The sequence below is a fragment of the Carettochelys insculpta genome, chromosome 2 (assembly GCF_033958435.1).
Source record: "Carettochelys insculpta isolate YL-2023 chromosome 2, ASM3395843v1, whole genome shotgun sequence".
Taxonomy (NCBI): Eukaryota; Metazoa; Chordata; order Testudines; family Carettochelyidae; genus Carettochelys; species Carettochelys insculpta.
Window position 1 is genome coordinate 143,945 of NC_134138.1, and position 22,707 is coordinate 166,651.

The 22,707-nt window shown below is 44.7% G+C and overlaps 1 protein-coding gene across 3 annotated transcripts in view; it reads left to right on the forward strand.

Moving 5' to 3' along the window:
- The window catches only part of MAPK15 (mitogen-activated protein kinase 15), a 235,884-nt gene that overhangs the window by 69,805 nt on the left and 143,372 nt on the right, over nucleotides 1-22,707 (forward strand). For all 3 annotated transcript variants that reach the window (XM_074986373.1, XM_074986371.1, XM_074986374.1), the window contains exons 9-10: nucleotides 12,433-12,570; nucleotides 21,213-21,318. In XM_074986373.1, the coding sequence (XP_074842474.1) occupies nucleotides 12,433-12,570; nucleotides 21,213-21,318 (244 nt within the window). The remainder of the gene's footprint in view (nucleotides 1-12,432; nucleotides 12,571-21,212; nucleotides 21,319-22,707) is intronic.

A 22,707-nucleotide genomic window follows, 5' to 3' on the forward strand; every position in this document is an offset into this window, starting at 1 on the left:
GCGCGCAATTTGAAAGCAGCACTTTCAAATTGCTGTGGCGCCTATTATGCTAATGAGGTGCTGCATATTCATCACATCATCTCATTAGCATCTTCCAGCCTCCCTCATTACCATGCCCCTTTCGAAAAGAAGGGGCTAATGTAGATGTAGCCTTTTGTATTCTTTGTGCTAGTGATGCTCTTGAGATTATGAAGTTGAGGCTAGCTGGCTCTCTCTAATTTTTTATTTAAAATTGATAAAAAGTTTCTTTTTATATTTTTATTAGAAATCTGCTTTTTCTTAGAGAAAAAGCCCACATTAAAAAGAATTATATAGAACTTAAGAGAGAAGATTCAGGACTCCACCCCTGTAATAAACCTAAATCCCACTTTCATTACTGCTTATTAAAAACAAGCAGTATGAAAGCAGGTCACATTACAACACTCTAAAGTACTTCCTTACTTCACATATTGCACTGTAAAACCAACCAAAGTGCACATTATGGAATGTTTTACCTTACATTCTGTTAAACACATTATTTTAGTTATAGAAATGGGTTTAACTTAGGCAAAAGTTTATTGTATTATTTATAAAAAGATGTTTAAAATGTAAGTTACTTACTAGAAATTCATTTATTTGAACTGCTGGTGTTTTCAGATGATAACTTTGTACACGTTACATGATTTTTAGCTGTATTTAAGATGAACCAGCTGAGATTTTGTTATGTTCAGATATTTAGTACTGGTGCAGAATAATACTTAATTTCTGCCTCAGTGTAGATCCATGTATATTGGTCAATACCCATGGAGATGTAAGATGTGATCAGATCTCCCGTGGACTAGTTCTGAGTGCTAGATACATGGCTGGTCTCCTTTGGATTCGTTTCTCTGCAAGCACTGGTGCTCTTTATGGTTGATTATTTTTGCTTTTTTGGGGGGGCTTTGTGAGAGGGGTGAATATGGCTTCATCTTATTTCAGGACATTTTGGTTATTGTATTTTTATAGGATGGGTTGATGCTTTTTGTTTTGTTAAAATTAAATAAAGTGTCACATTAATTTTATCTGACAATGCTAAAATTGTATTTTTAACTTTTGTTTTAACACTTTTTTCCTCAACACTATGTTTTTGTAGCAACAACTCATTGTATATTATTAATCTCTTGTTTTAGATTAAGTATCACCTCTTTGGTCTTTAGGCTTTTCCACTTCTGTTTGCAGCTCTTTGTGACACGTTAATGGGAGCGGACACCTCTGTAATTGCCCTTCCTGACTGAGTCTTTGGGTGGAGGTTGAAGCTTCAGAAACTCCTTAACACAACAAGTGCTGATGGATAAGAAGGGAGTATGATGGGTTGTCACCCCTAGGGTGCAGGTCAGGAGCTGTGGGAATGGACTCAGTTGGTATGGCCCTGCTCATATTGCTTAGGAACAGAGGCTGCCTAACCCAGGACCTGTTAAAACAACATGGAGTCCTGTGGTACCTTAAAGACTAGCAGATTTATTTGCACATAGGCTTGTGTGGGCAAAGAACCACTGTTGCCTACAGAAGCTTATGTCCAAATAAATCTGCTAGTCTTTAAGGTGCCCTAGGACTCATTTTTGCAGATACAGCCTAACGGGGCTACTCCTGATACCAGGCCCTGTTATCACCCAACATAACAGCAGATGGTGCTACACACTCAAACTGAGCTACCTGTAAGAGCAGTTTCATCCAAGCCACTCAAATACATGCAGCAGACAGTTTCCTAGATTTCCATACTCTCAATTCCCATTGGAGTATAACCCCCAAGTTTAATGTGGGTAAGTGTAAAGTAATGCACATCGGGAAAAATAACTCCAATTATACATACAATATGATGGAAAATTTAGCTACAACAGATCAGGAAAGAGATCTTGGAATTATAATGGCTAGTTCTCTGAAAACATCCACACAGTGTGTAGCGGCAGTCAGTAAAGCAAATAGGATGTTAGGAATAATTAAAAAAGGGATAGAAAATAAGAGGAAGAATATCTTGCTTCCCCTATATAAAACTTTGGTATGCCCACATCTTGAGTACTGCGTGCAGATGTGGTCTCCTCACCTCAAAAAGGATATGTTGGCATTAGAAAAGGTTCAGAAAAGGGCAACTAAAATGATTAAGGGTTTGGAACGGGTCCCATATGAGGAGAGGCTAGAGAGACTGGGACTTTTCAGTCTAGAAAAGAGGAGACTGAGGGGCGATATGATAGAGGTATATAAAATCGTGAATGGTGTGGAGAAAGTGAATACAGAAAAGTTATTTACTTGTTCCCATAATATAAGAACTAGAGGACACCAAATGAATTAATGGGTAGCAGGTTCAAAACTAATAAAAGAAAGTTTTTCTTCACACAGCGCACAGTCAACCTGTGGAACTCCTTACCAGAGGACACTGTGAAGGCCAGGACTCCAATAGAGTTTAAAAAAGAGCTCGATAAATATTTGGAGGTTAGGTCCATAGATGGCTATTAGCAAGGGGTAAGGTATGGTGACTAGCCTTTTGTTGAAGGCAGGACATGGATGGCAGGAGACAAATCACTTGATCATTGTCTTCAGTTCACCTCCTCTGGGGTACCTGGCATTGGCTACTGTCGGCAGACAGGATACTGGGCTAGATGGACTTTTGGTCTGACCCAGTATGGCCATTCTTATGTTCTTATGTAGCACAAAGAAATGCATAGCTTATGCTCATAATTTGCCCCCTCCCTGAATGCGGAGAGGAATATGCTAAGATTCCCATACTGAGCTAAGATTCCCATATGCTTCTCTCCAGCTCACTGGTTTTGATAAAGCACAAACAAGTTTATTAACTAAAAAAGACAGATTTTAAGTCCTTATGGCTGCGTCTACACGTGCACGCTACTTCGAAGTAGCGGCAGTAACTTCGAAATAGCGCCCGTCACGTCTACACGTGTTGGGCGCTATTTCGAAGTTGAAATCGACGTTAGGCGACGAGACGTCGAAGTCGCTAACCCCATGAGCGGATGGGAATAGCGCCCTACTTCGACGTTCAACATCGAAGTAGGGACGTGTAGACGATCCGCGTCCCGCAACATCGAAATAGCGGGGTCCTCCATGGCGGCCATCAGCTGGGGGGTTGAGAGATACTCTCTCTCCAGCCCTTGCGGGGCTCTGTGGTCACCGTGGGCAGCAGCCCTTAGCCCAGGGCTTCTGGCTGCTGCTGCTGCAGCTGGGGGTCCGTGCTGCATATACAGGGTCTGCAACTAGTTGTTGGCTCTGTGTATCTTGCACTGTTTAATGAAAGTGTGTCTGGGAGGGGCCCTTTAAGGGAGCGGCTTGCTGTTGAGTCCGCCCCGTGACCCTGTCTGCAGCTGTGCCTGGCTCCCTTATTTCGATGTGTGCTACTTTGCCGTGTAGACGTTCCCTCGCTGTGCCTATTTCGATGTTGGGCTGAGCAACGTCGAAGTTGAACATCGACGTTGCCAGCCCTGGAGGACGTGTAGACGTTATTCATCGAAATAGCCTATTTCGATGTTGCTACATCGAAATAAGCTATTTCGAAGTTGGGTGCACGTGTAGACGTAGCCTATAAGAGATAGCAATCCGATCAAAGCAGACAACATGGCAAATAAAAAATGTAAACTTAATATACTAAATAGATTATTTATGATAGCAGATTCTTGGCCTAAGAAATAATAAATGCAGGCTTCAGATTCTTACATGGTAAGCTGTGTTTGCTTTGCAGCTGGGAATCCCATTCACAAGCTAGAAATCCCTTTGGCCTGGGTCCAGTGCTTCTCCCAGATCAACTTTTGTTCCTCAGGTGTTTCCAAGGCTACGTCTACACGTGCAGCCAACATCGAAATAGCTTATTTCGATGTTGCGACATCGAAATAGGCTATTTCGATGAATAACGTCTACACGTCCTCCAGGGCCGGCAACGTCGATGTTCAACTTCGACGTTGCTCAGCCCAACATCGAAATAGGCGCAGCGAGGGAACGTCTACACGTCAAAGTAGCACACATCGAAATAGGGATGCCAGGCACAGCTGCAGACAGGGTCACAGGGCGGACTCAACAGCCAGCCGCTCCCTTAAAGGGCCCCTCCCAGACACAGTTGCACTAAACAACACAAGATACACAGAGCTGACAACTGGTTGCAGACCCTGTGCCTGCAGCATAGATCCCCAGCTGCCGCAGAAGCAGCCAGAAGCCCTGGGCTAAGGGCTCCTGCCCACGGTGACCATAGAGCCCCGCAGGGGCTGGAGAGAGAGCATCTCTCAACCCCCCAGCTGATGGCCGCCATGGAGGACCCAGCAATTTCGACGTTGCGGGACGCGGATCGTCTACACGGTCCCTACTTCGACGTTGAACGTCGAAGTAGGGCGCTATTCCTATCTCCTCATGAGGTTAGCGACTTCGACGTCTCGCCGCCTAACATCGAAGTTAACTTCGAAATAGCGCCCGACGCGTGTAGACGCAACGGGCGCTATTTCGAAATTGGTGCCGCTACTTCGAAGTAGCGTGCACGTGTAGACTCAGCTCAAGTGTCCTCTTGTGTGGGGATTGAAGAATACCAGCTGATGTCACTTCCTGTTTTATATAACTTTTACACATGGTGGGAACCCTTTGTTTCAGAACTTCCCACACCAGTATGTGGAAGAACACTGACATCGAAAGATGGAGCCCAGCATCATCTGGCCTAATCATATGTCCTTGTTGAGTCATAGCAGCCATTGCTCACAGGCTGTTTGGAGTATTCTGAGGAAGTTTCGTCACCAAATGGGAGATAAGCTTCTCCTATGACCTGTATTGTTTTTTATTTTTTTCATAATGGCCCATTGTCCTGAATAAGTCTCCTTCCCCACCCACTGTCTATACTGAAAGCACCTCATATAGTGAGAGTTATACAGGTGTAACTGTATTTGAAATATAGAGATATAGTCAATATTCATAACTTCAGCTACAAATATTATGATTGTCCTATTTGTATGAATATATTAAGCAAATCACAACTTTTCCAATGACACCTGTGGCAGACCACAGCCTATACGCTGCAAGGACCTGGAAGAAGGCAAGTATGCAGACGAGCCCCTATAGTGACTCAGAAAGTTCCCATCACGATTTAAACCATGTGTTAATGTGCCGAATTTGAATCTGCATACTTGGCTCAATCTAATTCTTGACCTTCCCCCCACCCCTCCACTCTCTGATTTGCTCACCTTGATTGTCTTTTTCTGATTTGTCCTCCTTGCTTACTGTTTTTGGTTCTCTGTGCCTTAAATATTGAGTCTGTTCTGGTCTGACTATGGTCTGAAGAAGTGGGTCTGTCCCACGAAAGCTCACCTAATAAACTATTTTGCTAGTCTTTAAACTGCTACTTGACTGCTTTTTGTTTTGATAGTGTATAGACTAGCACAGCTTCCTCTCTGTTACCATTTTATTGCATGATAGATTGGGGTGTTCTTTGTCTCTCCTGCTGGAATGTGTGTACATGTTCCTTGTGTTTTAGCAATGTTAGCAATACTGATGCTGAGTTCATGTCCTTGGCACCAATTTACAGGCAAACATCTTTTTTTGACAGGGCCTGCCTGTTACAAATAGCATAACTATTGTTGACTTTGGTTCAGATCTTATACCAGGCCCATGCTTCAGGCTCTTTCTTTCTACTCCAGTCTTAACTATCCCTTTTGGGGGAAAAAGAGCTATATAGGTAAGATGGTTCTTAGTTAGTTGTTGAAATACAATTATATTTTCTTTAAGACAAAGCAAGACAACTTGCTGAGGGTCTCTAACACTTTCTTTTTCTTGCAGTCCAGGTGCAAGAAATGACAGGGCCGGCACATGGTCTTATGAACTCCTCAAAGACCTGGCAAACTTTGCCAGCATTGGGCTATGTAGGATGTTACTTTTAGCTGCCCCCCCTGGTTACAGCAATATTGCAAAAGGTGAAGGAAAGAGGAGAAGAAGAGTGGGAAAGCAAGATGACATTCCAGGGTGGAAATGACAGCTGGAACCCAAGGGGCAGATTCTAGCCAGTGTTCAAGACTTAGTTGAAGCTGCTGAAGGGGTCACATTCTCTGTCTTGGTCTGGTCAGGACATCTTTCAAGATCAGGAAGACAAAGTCTCAGTCATATCCTGGTGGATCCCAGGAACCTGAGACTGGTAGCAGTCATGATGGTGAAACTTCCTCCTCCTAATTCACCCATCATTGTAATGTCCTGTTATTTGTCACACTAGCTGCGTCTACACGTGCACGCTACTTCAAAGTAGCGGCACCAACTTCGACGTTAGGCGGCGAGACGTCGAAGTCGCTAACCTCATGAGGAGATAGGAATAGCGCCCTACTTCGACGTTCAACGTCGAAGTAGGGACCGTGTAGACGATCCGCGTCCCGCAACGTCGAAATTGCTGGGTCCTCCATGGCGGCCATCAGCTGGGGGGTTGAGAGATGCTCTCTCTCCAGCCCCTGCGGGGCTCTATGGTCACCGTGGGCAGGAGCCCTTAGCCCAGGGCTTCTGGCTGCTTCTGCGGCAGCTGGGGATCTATGCTGCAGGCACAGGGTCTGCAACCAGTTGTCAGCTCTGTGTATCTTGTGTTGTTTAGTGAAAGTGTGTCTGGGAGGGGCCCTTTAAGGGAGCGGCTTGCTGTTGAGTCCGCCCTGTGACCCTGTCTGCAGCTGTGCCTGGCATCCCTATTTCGAAGTGTGCTACTTTGACGTGTAGACGTTCCCTCGCTGCGCCTATTTCGATGTTGGGCTGAGCAACGTCGAAGTTGAACATCGACGTTGCTGGCCCTGGAGGACGTGTAGACGTTATTCATCGAAATAGACTATTTCGATGTTGGCTGCACGTGTAGACGTAGCCACTGGCTCCAATATAAATGATGTCCAAAGAGGGGTGGCAATCACATTCTGCTGAAATTAACCAATTTAAACAAACTTAAAATATTTCAACTATAAATATTTTCTTCCATTTTTTAAAATGTTTATCTAATTGTCATGTGAATCCATGACACTTCCAGGAACTTGAGGACCTCTTGTTCTACCTTTTTTAACTTAAAACACTCCAGTGTGTCTCCAAATTGTGCTTGCCTTCATAAAGTGTTATATAATTCACTGAAGTAGCTTCAGTTCCTCTTCTTACTAAGTGGATACTGCTAACCACTTGGGATCATCACCTTGTCATGGTGAGTGGGCTTGCGTATTCCAATGAACCCAAGAGGGATGCCATAGGGAGTCTCATATTTCCGGCAGGATCACCCATGCATGGTAAAGTCAAGGGGGAGGGTCCAGATAAAGAACAGTTCTAAAAGTCTTCAATAGCTGAACAGGCTGAGGATAGCAATGGAAATGCTATAATGTCTGTGAAGGTGGATGAGAGCTGCAGCAGACAGGAGTCTCCTGATCATCATGGATCCAATGCTGTTGGACCTGGACCTTTTATCCATCAAGGATCATGTGGTGGCTGCAGACCATTAACAGATACATTAACAGACGTCTATGTATAGGCATGACTCTCCTAAGCTTAAGCGCTACGGCAACTGGCAAATGGCAATGACAGCAGGATTGTGATATCTGGAAGCTTTTAGTCATGGACAAGCTCATAGGTGGGGATGTATGTATCACTCATTCCATTTTGAGGACTGAGGTGGTAGAAGAGTCCACAGCTGCATGCACAACTGAGCAGCTCTATGTAGGATCTACTTTGCTACCTCTCATGAGGAGGGGACTAGAAAAGGTGCCCTAATCATAGTCCAACTCAATCCTCCCTCACTGTCCGACTGGATAACTGCATCCAGTGGGTTCATCTCTATATGGTAAAAATTGAAGGGTAAACTTTGGAACATGGACTATTTGGACTTTAATGGACAGCTCAGCCAGTGGATGATCCAAAAAAATCAGCAATTGTCACTTGTGAGCTGCGATGATTCGGCATCGATACAGCTGCCCTGGCAGAAACACAGACCAGAAGAAGGACAGCTAGCAGAAGAAGATGGAGGGTGCACCTTGTTCTGGAAAGGAACCCCGAAGGAAGATAAATGAATTCATGAGGTAGGATTTGCCATCAAGAATTAACTGACAAAGATCCTATCTGAAATCCTATTGGCATTAATCAGCATCTCATGACTCTCCACTTGAAGCTTGCAAAAACCAACAGACAACTATTGTGAGTGCTTATCCACAAACTATAGACACTGAAGATGATGTGACAGACAAGTTCTACACCCAATTGGACACAGTCCCAAAGGAGACAAGATTATTCTCTTGGGGGATTTCAGTGTCAAGGTTGAAAGAGGCACAGACCTCGGGTAGACTACCATTGGGAAAGAAGGAGTTGGCAACAGTAACTCCAATGGAGTTCTCCCCCTTATGAAATGTGTGAAACACAAGCTTGTCATCATGAGCACCTTCTTCTGCCAGAAAAACAAATTTAAGACATCCTTGACTGAAGCTCCAGCACCTCATAGATTATGTCATCATCTGTGTTCAGAATGGGCATGATGTCCTTCTCATATGTGCAATGACTAGTGCTGATGACTGCTGGACCAATCAAAGTGTGATTTGATCCACGATGAGGATTGGGATTGTCACCAAAGGAGAAGTCAGAGGAAACTCTTCCAAAAGATCAATGTACAAGCTTGAAAGGACCCCATCAGATGAAGTGGCTTCCAGATAGTGCTCCAAAGGAAGCTGCCAACTGTACACCCTGAAGCTGTGGGAAAAGGCTAGTATCAACTGAAAAATGTCATCATTGGAGCTTATGGAGAAACCAAGTGCTACCAGTTCAGGAAGCATCAGGACTGGTTTGATGAGAACGATGTGGAAATTGAACAACTGATTGAGACAAAAAGTAAGGACTGTAGGTCCTGGCAATATGACATCAGCTGCACAACAAAGGACTCTGAAAAACCAATGGTGGACTGAGAAGGCACGAAAACTCCAGCATCTTGCAGACGTAACTGATACAAGAGGTTTTGTCAATGCCACCAAAGCTGTTTATTGACCAAGAATCCATGGAATCAACCCCCTGAGATCAAAGAATGGTACCCAATTCTTGAAAGACAATGAAGCCATTGCTTCTTGCTGAAGAGAGCATTTTTATGAGCTCCTGAGCTGCCCCTCCACCATCATCCTGGAATCTCTTGACCAAATTCCTCAGCAACTGCCTATGGAAAATTTTGCAACACTTCCTACACTGAGTGAGATCAAAGCTGCCATCAAAGCGATGAAGAGAAACAAGGCAACTGGACTAGATGGAATCCCCACCGGTGTCTTCAGAGAAGGTGGGCCAGCGCTCCACAGACAAATCCACATTCTTATTCTCAAGATCTGAGGTAGGGAGCAGATGTTGCAAGAGTTCAGAGACACACTGATCATCAGTCTCTTCAAGAAGGGCAACAAATCAGACTGTAGAAACTATCATGGTATCTCCCTCTGGCAATGGCAGGGAAAATCTTAGCTCAAATCCTTGCAAACTGACTCCTGCTGCTTTCAGAAGAAATTCTCCCAGAATACCAGTGTGGCTTCCGATCATTCTGAGGATCAGTGGACATAATCTTCGCCGCCCAGCAACTGCAAGAAAACTATTATGAACAAAATCAAGCTTTATACATTAGTTTCATTGATCTGACCAAAACGTTCACCTCAATCAATCATAGTGCCCTGTGGATCAACCTCTCAAAGATTGGTTGCCCCAAAAAAGTTCCTTAGCATCTTGAGGCTGCATCACAACAACATGACTGCCACAGTATTGACCAACATTGGATCACAAAGTGACCCCTTTGACGTCAAAACAGGAGTCAAACAAGGCTGCATCATTGCCCCAGCACTATTCTGTATCTCCATTGCCATGACCCCTCGCCTCATTGATGGCAAGCATCTTTGGTCTATAGAATGAATGGGAAGCTTTTCATTCTCAGGAGACTGAAGGCTAAAAGCAAGACTTTCACTACCTTGATCATGGGGATCCTGTATGTGGATGACAGCATGGTTGCTGCTCTTTCTCCCATAGCTCTTCAGACCATCTTCAGCGCCTTCACCAAAGCATATGAGAATGTCAGCCTCACAATGAATATCAAAAAGGCCAAGGTGCTCCACCAACCCTCACCAATGAGACAGTCACTGTACCCTCTATTGAAGTCAATAGAGAGCTGCAAAAAATGTGGAGATTTTCCCATTCCTCAGAAGTCATCTTTTCACTAAAGCTGATACTGACATGGAGATCCAGCATCTTTTGAGCTGTGCTTGTTCTGCTTTTGCCTGCCTGAGACAAAGGGTCTTCAAGAACTAGGACATCTGTGCCAAGAAAAAGCCCTTTGTGTACTGTACAGTGGTTGTTGCAATGCTACTGTATACATGTGAAACCTGGACAACATACAAGTGTCATTTGAAGGCTCTTGAACAATATCATCAAATTTGCCTCAGGAGAATCCTAAATATCCCTTGGAAGAATAGGTGCACTAGCATCCTGGAAGAGTCAAACATGACCAGCATTGAAGTCATTATCATTCACCAGAAACTTTGTTGGACTGATGATGTGGTTTGGATGTCTGATCAGCACCTCCCAAAACAGATTCTGTTTTCCAAGTTGAAGGAAGGACAGAGGAGCATTGGAGGCTTGCAAAAGCTATATAAGGACATACTAAAGGTACACATTAAAAAGTGCAGCATCAGTGTTGACATTTGGGAGAACCTTGCCTAGCACTGTCCCGAATGGAAAGTGGCAGTCTGTGAGGGGATGGTACACTTTGAGAGACCCTCCCCCTGCATTGCAGACAAAGAGAGGTGGAAAAGGAGAAAAGAGCAGCAAAAACAGGCCTGAACCCTGCTAATAGTTACCAACACAAGCCATGTCTATGGTAAGACCTGTGGCTTCAGAATTGGGATAATCAGCCATCAACAAACTCACCAATAGAAGGGTGACATGAAGACATCCTACTCATTGAGTGACCACCCAGAAGAAGAAGAAGAAGAAGAACTTGTATGTGTGGATCCCACTCAAGGACTCAAAGAGGAAGGATCAGTTTCTTTCTTTATAGTAATTGTAGTTCTGAGAGATATTTTGTTCATGTGACTCCAAGATTTATTCTCTATCCCTGTTTCTAAGCCCTATCCCAATAGGGTTTCTGGATTAGGGAACTGAAAGTCAGTTGGAGATGCACAAATATATGCAGGATGCAGGCACTCCCCCACATAAACTGGTGGTCAGAAATTCTGATCTCATTCATGAAATGATGTGTACCTTCAGAGGGATCCATACAGATAAAACGTCTCAAATTGTTGTTGTTGTTGTAAGGTAAGTAGTTATTATTATTATATTATTATAAAAGTAGTTCTTTTCAGGTTCAACTTTCATAGACTCATAGGGCTGGAAGGGACCTCAGGAGGTCATCTAGTCCAGCCCCCTGCTTCAAGCAAGATCAACCCCAACTAAAGCATCCCAGCCAGGACCTTGTCAAACCAGGACTTAGAAACCTCAAGGGTTGGAAAATCCACCACTTTTCTAGGCAACACATTCCAGTGCTTCACCACCCTCCTGGTGAAGTAGTTTTTCCTAATATCCAACCTATACCTCTCCTTCTGTAACTTTTACTTTGACCACTGTATGTGTGTGGGACTTCAGGGGCTGAAAAGCAGCGGCTAGGGCATAAGAGCTGGCTAAGGTACTGTGAGGAGCTGCAGACCCTCCATCTGCCTTGGGCAATGGGCTCTGTGGGGGAACATGGATCGGGAGCTGCTCTTGGGCCCCACTACCCTGGGCTCATGAAAATTCTGCACCTTCCCACAGTTGCCTGGGCTTCCCAGGCCACTATCACCCAGGCCAGGCATCAACTTTCAGGTTGGGCCAGTTTTGGGGCCATGGAGTGAAGAGCAAGGGCCTGGGCTGGGCCTGTGGTGAGAAGTGGACAAGCCAAACATCCACTTTCAAAAGTGGGAGGACTATGGCCCATTCACTTCCACTATTCCAATACTTCTGATTCAGTCACCCAAAAGGTCATTACCAAGACATTGGAACAAGACTTAAAATGGTGATTTTAGTTTGTAATGATTTTTTAAATTGAACTGACTTTTAAAAATTTAAATCTGTGTATATATAAAGTCTGTATATTCCTAGCAGTTCACTTATATCATAAATTACAAACAGTGATATTTTGCTTTTGTTTCTTTCCTTAGTTTTCTAACTGTTAGTCACACAGAAAAAATGTGTCCATATCATTAACTAAGTAGGTTGGAGTCCCCACAATAATCTAGCTATTTGAGCATGGCATCATATTTCTGGGGCATGACCTACTCTTTGGGAATAAAATCTGGGGTTAGGAGTTACCTCCATGAGATTCCCAGATTGAGATGCAGGGTTTTGCAGTGAAACAGGGCAGTGGAAGCTACAGAATTGACTCTTGCCTTTCAGAGGGGTAGCTGTGTTAGTCTGTATTCTAACAAAACAAAACAAAAAGTGCTTCTTGCCTTTCAGACGACAAATGACAATTGAGGAAATTTTGCCCTCTTCCACACCCCCTGATGCCTTGGATCTTCTAAAGAGGCTCTTAGTATTTAACCCTGATAAACGTCTGACAGCAGAGGAGGCCCTGCAACATCCTTATGTAAAAAGGTGAGGGGAATGCCAGTGTGCAATCTGTATCCTTCTCCTCTTCTCCACAAATATCTTGCATGGCTGCTACCAACATATTTCCCTTCTGCCATGTGAAATGTTGAGGGTAATGATAGTTTTCAATCCCCTTTCTCTTCTTAATGTGAAAAGGTGATGGCCCCTCTGGTATGTGATATTTTCCACGTTTAGTTTCATGTATGGAAAGGTGAGACTATATAGGTATCTGTAATGTGGTTCTCTATTTGGTTAGATCAGTCTGTTTCTTTCTGTTGCAGCTCTCAGTGGATTCTGATTTGCATCACTTTTTCATGTTTAATGGAGAAAAAACACAGTCATCCTGGCTTTTGGGAAAATAGGTCTTGTCAAATAAAACAGATCTAATTTTTTGATGAGATTACAGGTTTGGTTGAGAAGGATAGTTGATCGCATGAAAGATACTTAAGTCTGAATGCACAAAAAGGAATTCAGTGCCTAAATCCTGGTTTCAGCAGCAATATAGTGTATCCTTGACCCCCACCAAATTCACTCAACCTCTACATTTTGAGTAAAAGTTCATATGTTTCTGCCTCCATGCATGTGCACTTCTGCCTCCCTTCAGACATCTAGATGCCTCTTAGCTAAGCCGCAGGGCAAGCTACAGACCAGGGAAAGACAGGAGTTTGTCCATTTAAGTTCTTCTCTAGGACCTGTTTGGATAGGTATGATCAAAAGCTGTCTACTATTTTAAGCCTCTTAAGTGAGTTCAATCAAACTATTTTGGGGGAGAAGATGAGGAAAATTTCCCTTATAACTTCTAGGCCAGTGGTTAGGATATTGAGGTAGGAGAGTTTAGGTTCAAGTCCCTCCTCCAGCTATAGGGGAGAAGAGATTTGAAATAGGATCAATGACGGTCAATGCCTTTGGGTCCTCAACAGAGGGCATCTTTTTGCACACAAGATCTGACGGGAAACTGTTTAATCTTGCAAGGCTGAAGGCTAAGTCTAAGGTGCAGGAAGTGCTCATTAGAGACATGCTGTTCACAGACAACGCTGCTATAGTGACACACATAGAAGGCCAGCTTCAAAAACTGCTGGATCAGTTCTCCACAGCATGCAAGGACTTCGGGCCTACCATCAGCCTAGAGAAGACAAATGTACTTGGTCAAGACGTTGCTGAACCTCCATCAATCAGCCATGACAACTACATGCTAGAGGTTGTCCACGAGTTTACTTACCTCGGGTCCACCATCACTGACACCCTGTCGTTGGAGACCGAGCTAAACAGGAGGATTGGAAAAGCAGCCATAACTCTGTTCAGACTTAGCAAGAGAGTGTGGAACAACAACAAGTTGTATACTCACACCAAAATGCAAGTCTACAGAGCCTGCATTCTCAGCACCCTCCTCTACAGCAGCGAGTCTTAGACCTTGTGGCTACGTCTACACGTGAAGCCTACATCGAAGTAGCCTATTTCGATGTGGCTACATCGAAATAGGCTATTTCGATGAATAACGTCTACACGTCCTCCAGGGCTGGCAACGTCGATGTTCAACATCGACGTTGCGCAGCACCACATCGAAATAGGCGCAGCGAGGGAACGTCTACACGCCACAGTAGCACACATCGAAATAAGGGTGCCAGGCACAGCTGCAGACAGGGTCACAGGGCGGACTCAACAGCCAGCCGCTCCCTTAAAGGGCCCCTCCCAGACACACTTGCACTAAACAGCACAAGATACACAGAGCTGACAACGAGTTGCAGACCCTGTGCATGCAGCATGAATCCCCCGCTGCAGCAGCAGCAGCCAGAAGCCCTGGGCTAAGGGCTGCTGCACACGGTGACCATAGAGCCCTGCACGGGCTGGAGAGACAGCGTCTCTCAACCCCCCAGCTGATGGCTGCCATGGAGGACCCCACAATTTCAACGTTGCGGGACGCGGATCGTCTACACGGTCCCTACTTCAACGTTGAACGTCGAAGTAGGGCGCTATTCCGATCCCCTCATGAGGTTAGCGACTTCGACGTCTCGCCGCCTAATGTCGAAGTTAACTTCGAAATAGCGCACGACGCGTGTAGCTGCAACGGGTGCTATTTTGAAGTTAGTGCCGCTACTTCGAAGTAGCGTGCACGTGTAGACACAGCTTGTATGTCCACCAGGAAAAGAGGCTGAATGTCTTCCACTTGCGCTACCTCAGGCTCATTCTTGGGATATCATGGAAGGACACAGTGCCCAACAATGCCGTCCTTGAGCAAGCTGGAATTCCAGCCGTGCATACCCTCCTCAGGCAGCGGCAGGTCCACTGGCTTGGCCACGTCCACAGGATGAATGATGGAAGGATCCCAAAAGACATCCTGTATGGTGAGCTAGCCTCTGGCAAAAAACCTCCCAGACGCCCCCAATTGCGCTACAAAGACATCTGTAAGAGGGACCTTAAGGAGGTAGACATCGACCCAGATAGTTGGGAAGAGCTGGCAGACGACCGCAGCAGCTGGAAGCAGGAACTACACAAGGGCCTTCAGAAGTGCAACACGAAGATCGGACAGCTGGCAGAGGAGAAGCAAGCCCGTAGAAAGGACAGCAAGGACCTGCCAGACACCCACTACATATGCAGCAGATGTAGCAAGGACTGTCACTCTCATGTGGGCCTCCACAGTTACAGTCAATGCTGTAAATGACAATCTTAAATGGAGTTACAAAGGGCACGATCCATCGTCTACACAGACTGAAGGATGCCTAGTAGTATTGCTAGTTGTCAAATTTGTGACCATTCATCATTTGGAGCAGAGACTGTCCAAATTGTCTAATGTTCTTGGTAGAGGAGCACTGCTGGCACATGATGGCATGTATCACATTAATGGCTGTACAGGTGTAAAAGTCCTGATGATAGCCCTCAGCTTAAACCACTCCAGCGCAGGAATAATTAACAATCTATACTGGAACATGATCCCACGTTCTCACAGGCCTTGGGAAACTGGCCACTCTTCTCCTACAGACAGCTGCCCAGCCTCAAGAGAAACTCACCAGCAGCCACACTCCTTACCACAGAAACACTAGCCTAGGGACCTATCCCTGCAGCAAACCCCATTGCCATCTCTGTCCGTGTATCTATACTAGTGGACTTGCAGGTGTATGATCCCCTAATGGTGCAGCTGATGAGGACAGGGCAGATAGAGCTTTCCAATCTGTGTCCTTTCAAATAAAATGTTTTAATAAAGCCAGATTGAAGGTTATATGTCCAGAAACAAAGAATGCAGGCCATACTTACAGAATGCAGGACTGTATCCTGGACAGCAATGCTTATGAAAAGCATTTAGGAACCATAGCGAACAACCAACTTAACCTAAGTTTCTAGCAAAAGGGTGTGGCAAAAAGGACTAATGCGAGATCATTGGATGCATAAATTGGAGCAGTAATCATAGAATCATAGAACAATAGATCTGGAAGAGACCTAAAAAAGCCATCAAGTCCAGCCCCCTGCCCTAGGCAGGACCAAACCCATCAGATCAGCCCAGCCGGGACTTTGTTGAGGTGAGATTTAAACACCTCCAGGGATGGAGACTCCACTACTTCCCTGGGTAGACCATTCCAATGCTTCACCACCTTCCTAGTGAGAAAGTTTTTCCTAATGTTCAACCTGGACCTTCCCAACCGCAACTTGAGACCATTGTTCCATGTCCTGCCATCCGTGACCACTGTGAACAGCCTCTCTTTAGCCTCTTTGCAACATCCCTTCAGTAAGTTGAAGGCTGTTATTAAGTCCACACTCAGTCTTCTCTTCTGCAGACTAAACAGTCCCAATTCTCTCAGCCTTTCTTCATAGGTCATATGCTCCAGCCCCCTAATTATTTTGGTCACCCTCCACTGGACCCTCTCCAGTGTATCCACATCCTTCCTATAATTGGGGTCCCAGAACTGGACACAGCACTCCAGATGCAGCCTCACCAGAGCCGAATAAAGAGGAATAATCACTTCTCTGGATCTACTGGCAACACTCCTCTTGATGCAACCTAATATGCCATTAGCCTTCTTGGCTACAATGGCACACTGTTGATTCACGTCCAGCTTCTCGTCCACTACAACTCCCAGGTCCTTTTCTGCAGAACTACTACCAAGCCAGTGGGACCCCAGCCTGTAACAATGCTTGGGAGTCTTCTGGCCCAAGTGCAGGACTCTGCACTTGTCCTTATTTAAACTCATCAGATTTCTTGCAGCCCAGTCTTCCAATTGTCTAAGTCACTCTGGACCCTATCCCTACCCTCCAGCGTGCCTACCTCTCCCCCTACCTTAGCATCATCTGCAATCTTCCTGAGTGTGCAATCCAACCCCTCATCCAGGTCATTGATAAATATGTTGAACAGAACAGGACCCAGAACCGAACCTTGGGGCACTCCACTAGAAACCAACTGCCATCCCGACATCAAGCCGTTGATCACCACCCACTGGGCACGACCAGCTAGCTAGCTTTCTATCCATTTTACCATCCATTTATCCAATCCACATTCCTTTAACTTGCTGACAAGAATATTGTGGGAAATTATATCAAAAGCTTTGCTAAAGTCAAGATAAATTACATCCATTGATTTTCCCCTGTCCACAGAGCCAGTTATCTCATCATAGAAACTAATCAGATTGGTGAGGCATGACTTGCCCTTCATGAATCCATGATGACTATTCCTGATCACTTTCCCCTCCTCCAAGTGCCTCAAAATGACTTCCTTGAGGAGCCCCTCCATGATTTTTCCAGGGACTGATGTAAGACTGACCGGCCTATAGTTCCCTGGATCATCATCCTTCTCTTTTTTAAAATGGGCATTCCATTTGCCTTCTTACAATCATCTGGGATCTCTCCCGATCTCCACGACTTTTCAAAGATAGTGGCCAAGGGCTCATCAACAACATACGCCAACTCCCTCAGAACCCTCAGATGAATTAGGTCCGGGCCCTTGGATTTATGTACGTTTAGCTTTTTTAGATAGCTCCTAACCTGTTTTTTCCCCACCAAAGGCTGTCCACCTTCATCCCACAATGCATTACTTTTCACATTAGTCTGGGATCTGTCCTTGTCCATGAAGACAGAGGCAAAGAAAGCATTAAGTACTTCAGCTTTCCCTACCTCATCTATCACTGGGTTACCTCCCTCATCCAGTAGTGGCCCCACGCCCTCTCTGATCACCTTCTTCTTGCTAACATGCCTGTAGAAACTTTTCTTGTTATCCTTCTTGTTCCTCACAAATTGCAATTGCAGTTACGCTTTCACCTTCCTGATAACTTCCCTACATTCTCGAGCTATACATTTATATCCCTCCCTAGACATCTGTCCAAGTTTTCACTTTTTGTAAGCTCCCTTTTTGTGCCTAAGTTTTCCAAAGATTTCCCAAGTAAGCCAGTCTGGTCTCCTACCATATTTACTTCTCTTGCTGTGCATTGGGATGGTTTCTTTCTGTGCCTTCAATAGGGCTTCCTTAAAATACTGCCAGTTTTCCTGGACTCCTTTTCCCTTCATGGTAGCATCCCAGGAGATTCTGCCCATCAGGTTCCTGAAGGAATCAAAGTCTGCTTTTCTGAAGTCCAAGGTGTATAATTTGCTGCTCTCTTTCCTGCCTTTGGTCAGGATCCTGAAGTCTATCATCTCATGATCACCACTTCCCAGGTTGTCACCCACCTCATCCTTCCCTATTAGGTTCTCCCTGTTTGTAAGCAGCAGGTCGAGCCGCGCACGACCTCTGGTCGAGTCCTTCAGCACTTATACCAAGAAGTGATCCCCAACATTCTCCAGAAACTTCCTGTACTGCTTGTGTACCGCCATAGTGGTCTCCCAACAGATGTCAGGGTAATTAAAGTCCCCCATGATAACGAGAGCCTGCGATCCAGAAACTTCTCTCAGTTGTCCAAAAAAAGCCTCATCTACCTCATCATTCTGATTTAGCGGCCTGTGGAGGTGATAGGGAGGTGATTTTCCTTTGTACACAGCACTGTTAACATTGATGCTGGAAATGTCTACTTCTCAAGTTCTCTTTTAAAAAGTGATGCCGAAAAGTTGGAGATGGTGCAGAGAGAGTAAAAATTTATTTGACAGGTGGAAACATGTTTTTCGGTGAGAGATTTATGGAGCTCAATCCATTTAATTTATTGAAAGTATTAAGAATTCACTTGATTGTTAATTGTGTTGTGAGCAAGACACAAGAAGTCATTCTTCCACTCTACTCTTCACTAATTAAACCTTAATTGGAGTACCGTGTTCAGTTTTGGAGAAACCAGAAAGATTTCAAGAAAGATGTGGAGAAACTGGGAAGGTCCAGAGAACAGCAACAAGAATGATTAAAGGTCTACAGAACATGAGCTATGAGGAAAGACTGAAAGAATTGGGCTTGTTTAGTTTAGAAAAGAGAGGACTTAGAGGGGACATGATAGCAGTTTACAAGTACCTAAAAGAGTGTTAAAAGGAGAAGAGAGAAAAATTGTTTTCCTTGGCCTCTGTGGATAGGACAAGAGACAATGGGCTTAGTATCAGGGGGGTGGCCGTGTTAGTCTGTATCCACAAAAATAATGAGAAATCCTGTGGCACCTTATAGAGTAGCAGAATTTTTGGAACATATGCATCTGACAAAGTGGGTCTTTGCCCATGAAAGCTTATGCTCCAGAAATTCTGTTAGTCTGTAAGGTGCCAATGGACTTAGGTTGGACATTAGGAAAAACTTCCTAATTGTCAGGGTGGTTAAACATTGGAATAAATTGCCTAGGGAGGTTGTGGAATCTCCATCACTGGAGATATTTAAGATCAGGTTAGATAAACATCTATCAGAGATGGTCTAGATGGTACTTCATCTTGCCTTGAGGGCAGAGTACTGGACTCGATGACCTTATCAAGGTCCCTTCAAGTTCTAGTGTTCTATGATTCTATAATTATGGTGCATACATACTTTTTAGCGGAGAAATTATTGATTCTAAAGATTTCTTTAATATAACAAAGGCCTAACAAAAAACAGTGGCTGAAAGCTGAAGCCAGACAGATTCAAATTAAAAGTTACACATAGATTTATAATGGTGAGTGTCATTAACTCCCAGCAATGAAGGGTCCTGTGGCACCTTGTAGACTAACAGAAAAGTTTTGAGCATGGGCTTTCGTGAGCGAAAACTCACTTCATCAGATGCTGGTCATGGAAATCTGCAGACCCAGATATAAATAAGCCAGAGTAAGGCTGGGGATAACACAGTTAGCTCAGTCAGGAAGGATGAGGCCTACTACCAACAGTTGATCTGGAGGTGTGAACACCAAGGGAGGGGAAGCTGCTTTTTTATTTAGCCAGCCATTCACAGTCTTTGTTTAATCCTGAGCTGAGGGTGTTGAATTTGCAGATGAATTGTAGCTCAGCAATTTCTCTTTGGAGTCTGGTCTTGAAATTTCTTTGCTGTAGGATAACTACTTTTAAGTCTGCTACTGTGTGGCCCAGGAGATTGAAGTGCTCTCCTACGGGTTTTTGTATGTTGCGATTTCTGATATCTGATTTGTGTGCGTTTATTCTTTTACGTAGAGACTGTCCAGTTTGTCCGATGTATATAGCAGAGGGGTATTGCTGGCACATGATGGCATAAATTATATTGGTAGATGTGCAGCTGAATGAACCCATGATGGTGTGGCTGATCTGGTTAGGTCCTGTAATGGTGTTGCTGGTGTAGATATGTGGGCAGAGCTGGCAACAAGGTTTGTTGCATGGATGGGTCTCTGAGTTAGAGTGACTGTGGTGCGGTGTATAGTTGCTGGTTAGGATTTGCTTCAGGTTGGCAGGTTGTCTGTGGGCAAGGACTGGTCTGCCTCCCAAAGCCTGTGAAAGTGGGGGATCATTGTCCAGGATGGGTTGTAAATCCCTGATGATGCGCTGTAGAGGTTTTAGCTGAGGACTGTAGGTGATGGCTAGTGGTGTTCTGTTGGTTTCTCTCTTGGGCTTGTCCTGTAGTAAGAGGCTTCGTGGCACATGTCTGGCTCTGTTGATCTGTTTTTTCACTTCCTCAGGTGGGTATTGCAGTTTCAAGAATGCTTGGTAGAGATCCTGTAGGTGTTTGTCTCTGTCAGAGGGGCTGGACAAATACAGTTATATTTTAGTGCTTGGCTGTAGACAATGGACCGTGTGGTGTGTCTGGGATGGAAGCTGGAGGCATGAAGGTAGGCGTAGCGGTCAGTGGGTTTACGGTACAGGGTGGTATTGATGTGGCCACAATGCACGTGATATGAGATAGTCCTTAATAAATAACATCATACCATACTTTTTGTAAACCCTGTTTTAAGAACAGTACACACACATATCCCACTGAACATATTAAAGGGGGAGTTATCCAATATTTCGAGATCACATATTATTTGCTGTTTAGACACGAGTTGTTCATTGTTGGGTTTTTTAAATGTTCACTGACACATTTAAAATAATCAGAAGGGGTTTTTTTTTTTTACTTTGCATTTATCATGTCAGGAGCCACAAATAAGTCCTGAAAAAAAATGCATGTGGCCCTGGAGCCCCAGGTTGCAGACACCTGGGCCAGATGATCTGATGCTTCATTCAAGGCTTAACATCTATTAACATTTAGTGGCTCTGCTGTTGGATTGTGTGCATGTATGTGTGCATTGTTCATTCTCAGGTTTTATTACATTATTTGATATCTTCTTGGTAGGTTCCACTGCCCTTCCAAAGAGCCTTTTCTGGACTATGATGTGATTCTTCCTTTAGATGATGATATCCAGCTCTCTGTTGCAGAATATCGGAATAAACTGTATGAGGTATCTCCTCTTATTCTACTTCCCATGCCATTACTCCTCCAGATTGCCAGCTACCCTTTCCACAGACATTCAATCTGTTTATCTTCTCCTTTCATTCATCTTCCATCTACCCCTAGTCCTGTAATTTTACCTGACCTTGCTTATTACACTGTCCCATGCTGCTATATCTTTGGGGATGCGGGGCGATGGAAATAACTTGAGGGGAATGAGGTAGAAATAACTGGAAACTGACATTGTAACTTGGAGGGATATATATGTAGAGAAGGAATGCCTGAGAGACTGAGGTTTGATGGTGGAAAGTAAATTAAACTTCATATGGCAATTCATTAGGATAGTAACAATGACAGTGAAATTCTTGGCTCTTCATACAAAGAAATATGCCAAAAAGTAGTGAGGGGGGAGGAAGGATCAGCAGAGGAATTCAAAGAGGGGCTGATAAGATCAAAACAGTGGTTAAAGAAGATGATCTTACCAGAATTATTTTGTAAAAGTAAAGTGGATTTTTGGAAGAGTAGAGAGAAGGATGACACCATAATCAAGACAAGAATGTAAAAATTGCCCTACTGAGTCAGACCAAGGTGCATCTAGCCCAGAATCTTGTTTTGCAATGGTGTTCAATGCCAGGTGCTTCAGAGGGAATAAACAGAACAGAGCAATCAGCAAGTGATCCATTCCCAACTTCTGGCAAACAAAGGCCAGAGACATATCACAGGATGCTGAGAGAAATGGATTTCAGCTGCCTGACTCTCAGAAGGCACCCCACAGCAGAGCCATAACAAGGGTGAGGTGACTGAGGCATTCACTTCAGGCACCACAGGTCAGGGGGCGCAGTTCAGATGCCAGCAATGCCATTTTTAAAAGCTCCACCCTAGCCACCTATAGCTCTTTAAGAGCCATTTGCAGCTCATTATGCTACCACCTCCAGCTGATTCCTCCTTCACTCCCTCCCTACCTGCCTTGCCTTGCCATGTTGATGGAACTCAATTTAGTTGGTTTAACAGCTTGGCATTAAACCAATTCAATTGAATTCCATTAGTAGTGCAGCAATCCAAGCAGGGATTCCCCGCACTGTAGGTGGGGGTAGGAGGAGCCATGCAGAGGAGGCAGTAGTGACAGCAGTCTGGCAAGGAACAACGGGGGCAGCAGGGTAAGGCACCACTCAGCTGTTTGTGTGAAGTAGGGTGCGGGATGAGGGGGAAGGAGTGGGGTTTAAGCCAGGGGGCGGTGGAGCAGTTTAAGTGGGAGGGGGAAGGAAGAGGGGATGGAATTTAAGACCCCACATCTTAAAAACAAACCTGTCCCTGTCCTGGCACCTCACCTACCGTCCTTTGCAGAGGTGGGGCAGTGGTTAGGGGAGGAGGTGGCCTGTGTCCAGCAGCAGCCAGGCCT